This window comes from Urocampus carinirostris, chromosome 17 (assembly GCF_059441175.1).
Source record: "Urocampus carinirostris isolate Australia breed hairy pipefish chromosome 17, RoL_Ucar_1.0, whole genome shotgun sequence".
NCBI classification, from domain to species: domain Eukaryota; kingdom Metazoa; phylum Chordata; class Actinopteri; order Syngnathiformes; family Syngnathidae; genus Urocampus; species Urocampus carinirostris.
In genome coordinates, this window is record NC_142365.1 from 24,609,902 (window position 1) to 24,623,427 (window position 13,526).

Here is a 13,526-nt window from a genome sequence, read left to right on the forward strand (position 1 = left end):
AGGATAAGGGCAATTGAGAAGAGAGATAGACAGAGGGAAAGGGAAAGAGTGAGAAAACCAAGCCTGAATGCAGATTGTGACGTCACTCCCAACTGTAAATCAGAACACCACGTAGAACAATGTAGAGATTGTAAACCAACTACATAAAGTGATACATTGGGGCAATAAGTGAATAAAACAAAAAGAAAATAAGTAAACAACTACATTCAAAAATGTGGATCATCATAAGGTGAGTTAATTTACCAGTTAAAGATTAACTTGACTAAAGTATTGTTGTAATGATTACATGAATAAAAAGAATATGACTGGAAAACCCATACAATTATGACTATGATTCATTTTATTAATAGAACAAATTATATCAATGGACTAAATACCAAACACTGCCACAATCGTTTTTCATAGTTTTTCAGCAAAAAAAAGGAATCATCGGTGAATGAAAGATAGATTATCCATCTCTTTTAGGCCCCAAAAGACTCATAATGCATAAATGAATTACAAATCCAGAAGTAGCTCCTCATGCAGGTGATGAATAACTGGATATTTTTTGTCATGACTTAAGCATGTCTGATGGAAGTCGTCCAGGTCCAGGGAAAGTACGAAGGCTCCTCCAAAGTGGTTCATTTTAATGTATTCAACCTATGCAGGGGATAAAAACATGATTTTATATTGAAGACAACACATTGTTGTAACTCAGTTTGACTTGGACAACCTTCGTTTTAATCGAAGCTATGTCATCAAATACAATTTGTGTAGTTGAGTTCTTATTTTGTCCATCCAGGTAAGGGCACAACTGAAAGGAAAATAAGACCAACATTTTTAAACGCAGTATTCAGTTAGAAAGAATAGCTATTGTTACTCATTTTTTACCTCATAACGGGCCCAGAAGCCTTTTGGTAAATCAGCCAAAAAGCCTCCAACCACTTGAATAGTATCTTCACTTTTCATGATATAAGCTTCTCCGAACGTCCCAATTCCCACGTTGATCTTATCAGAAGGGACTCCGGCCTTACTCCAGAAGTCCACGGCAGTCTTCTAATGTATTGGGATACCACACAAACGGTGTTTAAGCCAGTAGAACATGGCCCATAAATGTGTTTCAGCCGTTGCTAACCATTTTAATAAACGATTCTTCTGGAGAAGAGAAAGATGGTTGGCCTTTCTGAACGATTATTTCGATATCTGACGTCATCACATTGAAAAAATCTACGTAGCTGACAAAACACAGGGTTATTAGAAAATAACAAAATACCATATTTATTCATGTATAATGTGGATTTTTTTACCTAAAAGAAAGCTCAAAGTGTTGGGTGTATGTCATAGACAAGGTAGTACAGTAGTATATTACTGCATTTGCACAATAACTGATCAGTTGAAAATATTGATGACCACAATGGCAGAACATTGAATGCAACCATATCTCCCCACCCACAAGACACCTCCACTCTATTTTTAGTAATAATATCCAAATAATTTGCATGGACGTTCTATAATTACGGTAATTCTCTATAGCATCTTTTAATTTTTTCCCCTTGTCTCGCCTACATGGAAATATTATTTAAGAATTGCTATTTTGGAAAATAACCAATATGTAGAGTAATAAAGTTTCAATTGAGTGAAAATTATCTGCATATGCCGTCACTTGTGGATCATACTAAAATTTGCGGAAATCGAGCAGCTAGCTAAAAATTGTACCAGAGACCAAAGTTAGAGAATGGAGAAAAGAGAAAGATGTCTTGAAAGATCAAATAAAAATAAAGGATAAAACCAACATTTCTTTGGTATGTCTGACGATAAATCGGACTTTGAAGGACATAAAATAAATTTAAATTGTATCATCAACCAGGAGCATAGCAGGTATAGTGCTATAGCTTTGTTCGGCCTCTGTTTGTTTCTTTTGTTTGTTTGTGCGTCGATCTGCTCAAGAAACGGAGGAAGGAGATTAGATATGACCATCTTTGACAGGCAGTCCCGTAGGTTACCGTAGATGTTAAAAATGCCTGATAAAGCTGACTTTTGGTTTTGCTCACAAGGCATTTTTTCTCAGAAAGACATTCCACTCTGCCAGGATACAACAACATTGAAAATCAACACCGTCTAATACAGGCAGTCGGGTAGGTCAACCTTGATTTGAAAAATGCCCCAAAAAAAAGCCAACTTTTGGTTTTGCTGACTCGCCAGACTCTCTAGCAATAGGAGAGCATTCTACTCTCCAAGGAACGGACAAGTTTGTCCAGTGTCACAATCTTTCACAAGCAATCAGGGGTGACACACTAGAAGGCAAAATGCCCAAAACATCGGACTCCCAAAAAACATCCCCCTCTAAAACAACAACTAAATTCAACACACATGTCTAGACCTATAGGTGAAAATATTCCCCCCAAAAGTCAACATAGCACGTTTGGCTTTGCTGACTCAGGATTTTGTTTTCTGTAAGGCATTCCACTTGCCCAGGCCAGAACGACATTGAAGATCAACAGTATCTTTTACAGCCAGTCAGAGAGGTTACCCCAGATGTGCAAACTGCCAAGAAAAAAAGCGGTACCTTTGGTCTGGCTGACTCATCAGTTTTCCCAGAAAGACATTTTACTCTATCATACCCAGGAAAAGTTTGGCCAGGATCAAAACCTTTCACAAGAAATCAGGTAGGTCTTTCTAGAGAGGAAAATGCCCTAAAAAACGCACTCTGAACTTTTTGTTTGCTGACTCAGCGATTCTTTCAGAAAGACATTCCCCTCTTTCAGGCCTAAACAAACAACCAATTGCAACACAGTTAGAAGGCTTGAAGTATACTTGAAAAAAAGGTCCCAGAAATGTCCACTTAGCATTTTTCGCTTTGCTGACTGGGGATTTTTTTTCCTGAAAGACATTCCACTCGCCCAGGCCAGAACGACATTGAATATCAACACAATAATTTACAGGCAGTCAGAGAGGTTACCCCAGATGTGCAAACCGCCAAGGAAAAAGCTGACCCTGCATTTTGTTATTTTGCTGACTTAGCAGCGTTCCCAAAAAGACATTCTACTTTCCCAGGCCAGGATCACAATCTTTTGCAAGTAATAAGGTAGGTCACTCTAAAGGTGACTGACCCTGCCAAAAAGGGAAAATGCTATCCAAAAATGGTTTTGTACCTCAACGCGGGTGATTCTCTAATAGCGCACAGCCATTCCAATTTTGTATCATGTTCATTGTTTGCTATGTCAATAAAGGATTTTAATCATGGCAGCACATATTTAACAATGTTTGTCATTTACAACGCTCAGTTTGAGTCACAAAAGTGAAACAAAACTGATTTTGATAAAAAAATGAGGTGCGAGCGTTATACTCAAGTGCATGTTATATACGAATAAATATGGTTGTCACATTGTAAAAATTTATTTTTTTAAAAGGTCTACTTACTGTGCGATCTTTTCAACTTCGTAGCTGTTACTAATAATTGACGGCTGAGCAGAGACGCTAACAGTCAGCAACAGTTTGTTGGATCCGCTAAAGTCTGCCTCCGTCTCAAACATTTTTCGAGCTTCCTATACGAAAACAATGATTTTGTTAAGCGGACACGAAGCATTAGAGCAGGGGTCTCCAACCTTTTTCAAGCGTCGAGCTACTTTTTATAAGACACAAATAGATTCTCATTCTACTTTCTTAATGAATTGCTTAGAAGTCATCAATACTTCATACCTGTCAACCTGTACGGTTTTGCCGTACAAAGTACGTTTTTTATGCATTTTAAAACGAGTACGACGTACAAGAAAATCTGTACGGGAAAATGCAAATTTGTCAATCGAACGCGTCTGCCGCCTGGGGATTTCCCATCATACATCATTCCGAAAAAAAATATGGTGTACGATTATTTTGTATTTTGTACGGGAAAATACCACAGTTTGTACTGGCATGGAGCCGTGGAGGTTGACAGGTATGATACTTGAATGAAGTGAACTGGAATTCATTTATTACTAAAATAACAACTTAACATGCTATTACTCTCTTCTTACTATGTTACCAGGTTAGTTATAAGAAATGGGGTCTAATAGACTCAGTAAACCAATAAAAATTTCATTTTACGAGAAAATCACAATGACCGAGGTGGTGAGTTATTTCCAGAATTGGTCAGCGGGCACCTCAACTGTACTAAGGGGCCATCGCGTTGGAGACCCCTGCGTTAGAGTTTCTTTTTGGGTATAAGAGGGATCATACTTCAATTAGCAGTGTGAAATATGCTCTGTATTGCTGGAAAGTGTCCATGCTATCCAGCCACAAGATGTTTATGCCGTCAAACCCAAAATTCGGTTCTCTCAAAATGGAAACTGCAGACTGGATAAAAGTCGCCCTATTTTTTTCTTTGGAAATCAGTGGCTGGAATCTGTTCATAAAAAAAAACTTGCAGTATATTATATCACATTATATGATATTGTAATCGTGAACTTGGTGACTTGGCAGCTTTACTGACAGCGGATATGAAATCAGATCCACCTCCAAAAGTGTTTTCAGATGTGGATTCCTGTTGGAGAAAATTTGTACATGATTAGTGGACATGATTAGTATGCAAAGTTTGAAGTAGGGGTGGGCAACAGCCTGCGGGCCACATGCGGCCAGGCAGGCTTTTTAATCGGGCCCGAAGAACCAAAATGGTAAAAACATGTCATGAAAATACAGTTACAGTATATATATATATATATATATATATATATATATATATATATATATATATATATATATATATATATATATATATATATATATATATATATATATATATATATATATATATATATATATATATATATATATATAAAAATATATATATATATATGTATATAAATATGTACAGGATTGTAATGCTGTCATGATTACTCATTACACTCACCTGTGCCCGCTCGTTTGGTGCCAGCTGCTGCTGGCGACCTGATTGGTTACCCGTCCTACTTAAGCTCAGTCCTTTCACTCGCCTGTTGTCAGTCCGTCAGCGAACCTCTGTTTTCCCGTCGGTCCCGTTTTGTCACCCGTTTTCCACTCGTCCGTTCCTGATTTCCCCATTTGTCTCCTGTTACGACTTGTTTTTTGACCCTGACCACGATTTGATCTCCTATCCAGGCTAATGACCCTTTTTTTGACCTCGACCACATTCTGATCTCCCGGCCTGTTTTTCTGTCTAACTACGCAACGATCTTCCACAATTGGAACACGCACCGATCAAGTGAGCGGGTTGCTTCCCGCGTCCAGCGAGCACCGGATCGCTGGCGCTGCCTTTCCTCTATATTACAATAAACTTGTGAGTAACGTTACGCATCTGGGTCCTACTTCTGTTCTGGTCGTGACAAATGCCCCTCGATGATCAATGATGCACTCTGTTGCTGATTGTACTTGCCCAAGTCACACCACAGGAAATGGTGCCCCTATGACCCTTGTGGTTAATGGATCCAACCAACCATACACATTCACACAAGTGCTACTGTTGGTCAAACTCACACCGTTCATGTGTGCACCAAGCTGACTTCGAAGCACAAAACTTACGGTCTGTAGCCTCCCCCCTCCCTCGTGACACGTCAACAAAACAAAAAATTTTTGTAATTATCACAGTATTATTACCAAAATACTTACTGGGAACTATTACAAAAGTACATCAACAGTAAAAATACAAAGATACTACTACTTCTTGTGATTAAGGGCTATACAAATAAACATGACTTGAGTTGACTACAAAAATACAACAAAAATACTTTGACAGAAATACCACAAAAATAACCTACAGTAATACTACAGAAATAAAAACAAAATACAAGAGTAATACTACAAAACTAAATACCAGTTTTCTGACCCCTGGGTCATTATGTATTATTTAACCACCAGATGTCGCCGTATTGTGTGGCACCACCAAAAACTAGTGATAAAAAGCACAAGGAAGAATACTAAGCAAAGAGACTCAAAGTGACCAAACAGCGCGTTTTGTTCTTTTTTTTGCACAGCCGGTTACAAGACATGTGTTTTTTAAAGGTACCGTAGCAGTAAGATGGTGGACAATCATGTCAGCTCCCTCTATGTGAGCTTCATATTATGTAAAAAATACAAATTTCTTGACCTATTTTAGTATTTAAAAAATGGATGTATATGATAGTTCATGTAATTTTGCTCATTATCTAAAACGATATTGTTTTTTGTTGGATTTTTCTTTTTCTCAATTTATTAATTTTTTTTTTTACGAACTAAGTTTCATTTTTTTACCACTACAAAGGCACTAAACAATACACACTGTCTCTTTAAAAGAAGACAAATTAGATGAAAGTCTGACCTTTTCTTCAGCTCCTTGAAGAGTAGAAATTTAGTTTTATCGCTAGAGCTCGGGGATATGTGAAAACTGGAATCGATGCCGACAAAACTATAAGTCAGGTGGGTACAAAGATTTGGCTCGATGTCGTCGATCTCGAAATGTCCAATCCCCAATCGTTGGTCTGAGGCACTGTTGTAGACACATACCAGTCTTTTGGTTTCACCTGGAAGATTAGAAAAATCTGCTGACATTCATACTTCTTCCTGGAATAGTACAGTAACTTTGTAAAACTACATACAGGAAAAACAAACAAACATTGCGACAGTGGTGTGCCGTCAAAAATATCTGAATAATACGACGTTGACACACTTATATTCTATAGCTTCTGAATGATGTTGGCCTCATGAAGCTTTCAAGACGCTGTTATTACCTATATTTCATGTTGATGAAGTTTTTTTCATAGTTTGGTTGCGGGTGCCATTTATACTCTGGTGAGACTTACAGTATATGTGAAATTTAACAACACATTATTATATCATTGAGTTTTCTTTTTTTACTACCGCCACTTTATATGACTTCACATGTTATTATCACTGTAAACCACAATAGGGCTCTATAAGGCTGTGTTGATAATTTCAACCTTGACATAAAAGCGGAGGGAGGAAGCCGGCACGTTGACTACTCCGGTACCTACCAGGAGTTGTTCACCGGTAAAAGTGACACAGAGGATGAAGATTTACTTTGATTTAGTGATTTGGAGTGAAGATGATAGTTTAGTAAGCATGTTCTTTTGTCATGTCCTGCACGGTTGTCATGGCGCCGAGCCGGTCCCGCCCCTTGACACCGTCTGAGACGCATTGGACTGATTGCTTTTGGAGTACTTAAACGCTCCTTTTGGGACTGCCCAGTGCCAGACCATTGTTTAACCCTTGTTGAAACTCTGTTCATGCCTGTTTGATCTGAGTAATGCCTAGTTTGTAATTTTGATTGCCTTTGAACCTGTTTTGTTTTGTTTTTGGTCTGTTTGAGTGTTGGACAACTTTTGTTCCCTAATTAAAGTGAAAGATCGTCTTCGCATATGAGTTCCGACTTCATGCTTCCCGGTCCGTTTCGTGACATCTTTATGCTAATGTTATCCGAATAACTTAATATGTCACATCCTTACTGACGAGCATGTCTGAGATATGCACGTATGTGTAACGTTAGTATACTGTGTTCTCTATTTTATTTCATTTTTAATTTGCCTTTCAAGATGGCATTTATGTTTTTGGTGTAGGATTTTATCAAATACGTTTTCCTCGAAAAGGCGACTTCTACATGTTTTTTCATTCTTAATTATGCATTTTTGGGCTTATACTCCGGTGAGACTTATAGCCCGGAAAATACAATAACTTGATCTGTAGGACTGAGCCCGAAGCAAACCCCAAATTTCACATTTTATTTGTTAGGACTCAGGCGGAGGAGAGGTGATTTGGGCCAAAACCGCCCGTTTCCTGTTTTGAAACAAAATCTGCGTGATACAAGACTGTATAAAAGTGTATATCTTTTGAATTTCTCTTGCTGCAGAGGTAACATTAACCCTAAATTTTCCATTATGAACGGATTTTTTAAGAATTGATGGGAAAGTTATATGCCATCCGTCATTTTGACGGGTTGAAAATGTGATAGACCACAGCAGCGGTACATCTTTAAGGTACGCGGCACTTTAGGATAGTGAGAGGTAAAGAGACAAAAAACAATGACAGGTGGATATAAAGAAATAAAAAAGTCAGCGAGATAGAAAACCCGGACCGACCCAATCTCGAAGGTAATGATCGACATTTTAGGCCCAATGGGCATGGACTCAATATATTACCTAGGCTAAAGGCCTAGGTGTGAAATGCACGCTCCACCACTGCATTGCAATGTATATACACTTACCCATCCAAGCAGTGGTCAGGCAGATAACTGCAATTTGACATAATTTATGTTCAAACTTTAAACACAACTTTTTAATCTGAGACAAACTTTTCAATAATCTGTATATTTATTTGTATATCTTACCTGCAAGAAAAATTGTGTTGTGCATCCTGTTGCTCTAAAGGTACAAAAGTAATAAAAGTTAGTCTAGTGCACGGGTCTCCAAAGTGGTGCTCGTGGGCCCCAGTGTGCCCCTTAAGGACAGCTGAAGTGCCTGCAGTCCTGTTCTCAAAATAGCTCACCAGTGCTGGATCATTGTGATTTTCTAGTAAAAGTTTTTTTTCGTGGGTATATTTAAACTTGCTTTCTGTAATTAACCTGGTAATAACATTGTAACAAAATAGTACTAACCGATAGTGATCAGTTGCTATTTTAGAAATGCATATCCAACTGAGTGTCCTTTTATGAAAGACTGATCCTGTCATAAGTAGAACTAAATGTATAAATACATAAATCCCTACAAATTGTATTATTTTGTCATATTTTGTTGTGGCTGTATTTTGTTGTTGTTCTATTTTGTCTTGGTTGTATTTTATCGTGGTTGTACTTTGTCATTGTATTCAATTGTGTAATATTTTGTCACAACAAAATGTTATTCAAATTAGGGGATGGGTCAAACTGACTGAGCTTTTCACCTACTGGTTGATCAGTGATTACTGCCTGCTAGATGAAAGAGAAAGGCATTACACTAGATCTTTGTACTTGTCGATCAACCAATAGGTGAAAAGCTCAGGCAGTTTAATCCGCCCCCTCATTTAAATATCATTATGCTGTGACAAAATACAACAACAAAATATAACAATGTCAAAATCCAACGGCAAAACACAAAAACGACGACAAAATACAGTGACGAAAAACATAATGAAAACAAAATCCAACGGCGTCAAAATCCAACGGTGGCAAAATCCAACAACAAAATACAAAAATTATGAACTACAGTACAACAAACTACAATGAAAAAAACAATGTCAAAATGCAACTACTACAAAATACAATGATGACAAAATACAACAACGACAAAAAAACAGAAACAATGACAAAATACAATGATGACAAAATATAACGACGACAAATCACGACAAAAAATTACAAAAAAAACAGCAAAATACAAGAACAACGACGAAATACATCATGATTTAATACAACGACAACAAACTACAACAATGACAAAATACAACAATGACAAAATACAACGACAAAATGCTAAAACAAGGGCAAAATACAAAAACAACGACAGAGCATGATGACAAAATACAAAAACAATGACAAAATACAACGCCATCAAAATACAACATCGAAATACAAAAACAACAACAAACAATAATACTAAAACAACAACAAAATATATCTTAGACAGAAGACAAACGATGACAAAATACAACGAAAAAACCCCAAAACAACGACAAAATACAATGATTAAAAACTACAACAACTTAATACAACAACGACAAAGTACGATGACAACAATATACAACTAAGTAAAAAAACAACAACAAAATACAATGACAAGATACAAAAATGACAACAAAATACAACGACAAAATACAGCAATTAAAAAATTACAAAAAAACAACAAAATTCTACGATGAGAAAGTACGATGACAACAAAATACAACTAAGAAAAAGAACAACGACAAAATACAACAACGACAAAATACAATGATTAAAACACTACAACAACAAAAGTCAATGATCAGAAAGTACAATGACAACAAAATACAACTAAGACAAAAAACAACGACGACAAAATCCAACGATTAAAAAGTACAACAACAAAATCCAACGATGCCAAATTACGATGACAACAAAATCCAACTAAGAAAAAAATACAACAACGGCAAAATACGACGAAATACAAAAAACGATGACAAAATACAACTAAGACAAAATACAACAGCGAAATACAAAAACAAAATAAAATTTGTACAGAACACAATTTTTACAAAATACAATTTATAAGTATTTATTTATCAATCCATTTATCTTTTCTTCCTCCATCCTAGATAACATTTTCTTCAACTGTTGGCAGATAATGTTGCTCATTTATTGCATGTCAGGGGGTTCTCAAACTCAATTTGGAGGAGAAAAGCTCTCAATAAAAACATTCCACTCTTCCCAACTTTCTCATAAAATGTTCTTCACAGAATAACATTTAAAATATGAAACTTCATCAATTAATTAGTAATAAATACAATAATAAATTATGTGGGCTGCACATGAAACTTTCATATTTAGGTGGAGGCCTTCACCTATCATCCCGTAGTCCGCAATTGGCCCTCTGGCAGCAAGTTGTTTGTTGTCTGTTTTTTCCTCAAATAAATTTAATTGGGCTATTTTGCATCGTATAGCTGCAATTACACTGCAAAGCCTTGGTAAGACTATGAAAAAATAAAGTACCGTAAAAGGAAAAATACATATTAAAATGAGAATCCAAAAACTAGCAAATTTCACTTGGATGTATAATTGTTTTCCTCTACAAATCAGAGAAAAAGTAAAATCATAAGAGAATGGCAAAATCGAATAAATAATACTTTGGCCTATGAATGACCTAAATTTATGTTGGCAATACCTATGTATTGTTTGTTAATGCTACATCCATTGCAACCTGGTCATCCTTTTGATTTGATTTTTATTTTAGATTGTACTTTAATGATTTATATTTTATTCTTTATTTTATTGTTTGTTAATGCAACATCCAATTCATCCTGGAAGGGGGATTGCTTCATGTTCGTCCCTTCTCAAGGTATTCTTCATTTTTTCTCATGCTTTTGTGTTTTTCCTTGACACTCATGTAGGTTTAGATCATGGGTTGGTGTAATAATAGTATGTGGTTTGCAATCATCTGTGTTCTGTGCAGCCCTTTGAGACTCCTTGAGGTTGAGGGCTATACAAATAACCAGGACTTGACTTAATACGATCTGCAGAAATTACTATACATTTTCTTCCCTATTTTTGCTCAATTTATTTTCTTCTAAATCATTTTGAAATTGACTTTTTTCATTGTATCGCTCCAATGACGCTGTAAAAATTCAGTTAAAACTAAGAACAATACAGAAAAAGGACAAAAACTATAATGAGGATTCAAAAATGAGAATAATTAAACTTAGATATATAATTTTTTTTTCTTCCCTCTACAAATAAGAAAATAGGCAGTGAATGCAGTATCTTTCTCTCTTTTCTAAGTACACTTTTTACAGTGAAAGTTTCATTACTTTTTTCAAGCAGTATTAAGACAGGATTAACTGACGTAAGCGTTAAAGTACAAATATTTAAGTATATAAAATAAATCTATGATAATAGTAATGGACAAAGGATATATTTTCACTTACCTAAACTTGGACAGCTTTGCATCTGAAGCCTGCCAGGTAAGCAATGAATAGATGCACTCACTTATATAGTTAGTCAGGTGTGACATTTACACAGGTATGTCATTCATTCAAATCATTTCTTTTGTACTTTGACCTTCTCGCAATGTCTTTGTTAACACAACAAAACCTAATTAACTAAAATGAAGACGGAAAAGAACACTTTGCCATTTAAAGGTCAAAATAACAATAGATTGCTCACTCTGAATTTGGAGGAATGGTTTGGACATAGTCTGTTTTGCTGTATTGTTGTTTTTGTTGGTTTGTTTATCTTTACATTCTGTTTGGATTCGTTGCAAATTGTGGATCCTTTACCTGCCTGAGTTTTCGAATCCTTAAAGTTGTTGGCCCAGTACTTTTTATGTCTTCATCTCTTCCTGCCCCCATAGACTGTACCCTGGAGATTGATCTTGGCCAGTCCTGATAATCTTGACCATACCACTGCAGTATTCGTCTTTGCACTGTTTCATTCGGGCTTTGTAGCTGATGCATAGAAGTTTCCTGTCGGAGCACAACTCCATGGCCTGAATTCTCTTTTTCAGTTTTACTGTGAGAGCCCATGTCGCGTAAGAGTAGAGGTGACGAGTGCTTATCTTTGAGTTCACTGCTACGTTCTTGTCCCTCCAGAATGGTTTAAGTCTGACAAGTGCAGCTGTGGTTTGAGCTGTCCGGGCCATGATTTCTGGTTCTGACCCCTCCTCTGATATGACAACTCTAAGATATTCAAATCTGGTGACAGGTTCAAGCTTTTGGTGGTTGATGGTGATGTTTGTGGTGATACCTTGGGGGTTGTTGGTAATTACTTTTATTTATTTCTGTTCTGATTTCCATCCTATACTGGGTTGATGCTTTGTCCACAGAATTGACCAGATCTTAAAATTCATGTTCTTCTCCTGTCGATCCGGCAATATAGTTTTCAAAATGCAGGGTAGTGACGTTATGTCCCCCAATGCTGACTGTACCTTCATGTTGGTCCAGGGTTTCAGTCCTGATCCTCTCCAGGAAGATGTTTAAAAAAGTTGTAGAGGGAATGCAACCTTGGCTTACACCGATAGTGGTTTGAAACCACGCTCCAATGGTACCATTGATGAGTACCGCACTGTTAACTTTGGCATACAGCTGTTTAATGGTCTGAACTAGTTTCAGGCCTGTGTTGACTTCCGCATGGTGGTCCACAAGGCAGCTTGCCATTCTCAACTGCCTTCTTGAAATCCTCAAAGGCATAATTGTTTTTCTGGTGTTGTTGATACTTCTCGCATGGGTTTGCAGATTAAAAATCTGTTTTGTGATGCTCCTTCCCTCCCTGAAACCTACCTGTTATTTGGCTAGGAAGTTTTCAGCCTTTAGTTTCAGCCTGAAGGACCTTTATTATACCTTTATCTCCAGTTGAAGCATAGTTGGAGGTTTTCTATCTTTGTCCATGCAGATGGCCACTTTTCTGTTTGCCAGATCATTTTGCAAATCTTTGTCAAAATGCCTATAGTTAGTTTACCACCATTTTGTATAAGTTCTGATGGGATGTTGTCGATTCTTGGGGGACTTTCCTACCGCTAGTTTGGAGCTGTATTCTGTCCATTTATTCATCAACCCATTTTCTTTAGTCAGGCTATTAGCTGTTGCATCCTGAATGCTGCTGACTTTTGCCCGTTTTATTTGTGTGAGGTATTTTACAGTCTGGAAGGCTTTCTTTGAATTGTTCTTGTTTAGGCAGTCTTCTAACTCTTTGCATTGGTCTTCCATCCATTTGTCCTTTGTTTCTCTCAAGCCTTTTCTAATTCTCTTGCTGGCTGCGCTATACTCCTTCAAGGCTATTCATTTTCTTGAGTTCTTGTCTTGTGTCTTATAGTTGGAGAAATGTGTTTGTTACCCACAGCTTTATTTGCGTCCGGTGTTTTTCTAAAATTTAATTTGCTGCTTCATTGTTTCTGACAACTTGC

General features: G+C 36.8%; 1 protein-coding gene across 1 annotated transcript; it reads right to left on the reverse strand.

Moving 5' to 3' along the window:
- Window positions 1–495: 495 nt before the first annotated feature.
- Window positions 496–12,780, reverse strand: LOC148349603 (chitinase-3-like protein 2). The gene is made up of 10 exons (XM_088321699.1): window positions 12,552–12,780; window positions 12,029–12,136; window positions 6,287–6,488; window positions 4,448–4,498; window positions 4,195–4,360; window positions 3,400–3,524; window positions 1,115–1,214; window positions 871–1,035; window positions 713–793; window positions 496–639 (listed from the first exon to the last, which is right to left on the reverse strand). Exons 1-10 carry the CDS (start codon window positions 12,778–12,780, stop codon window positions 496–498), a joined length of 1,371 nt encoding a protein of 456 aa, XP_088177825.1.
- Window positions 12,781–13,526: the final 746 nt, after the last annotated feature.

Excerpts from the sequence above, each read along its gene's own strand:
- LOC148349603 (XM_088321699.1), bottom strand. The coding sequence starts at position 12,780 with ATGGCAAGCTGCCTTGTGGACCACCATGCGGAAGTCAACACAGGCCTG. Across the intron at positions 6,489-12,028 it reads CAAAGACGAATACTGCAGTG|GTGAAACCAAAAGACTGGTA; the intron begins GTATGGTCAAGA and ends CTAATCTTCCAG. Across the intron at positions 4,499-6,286 it reads TTCAAGGAGCTGAAGAAAAG|GAATCCACATCTGAAAACAC; the intron begins GTCAGACTTTCA and ends TTTCTCCAACAG.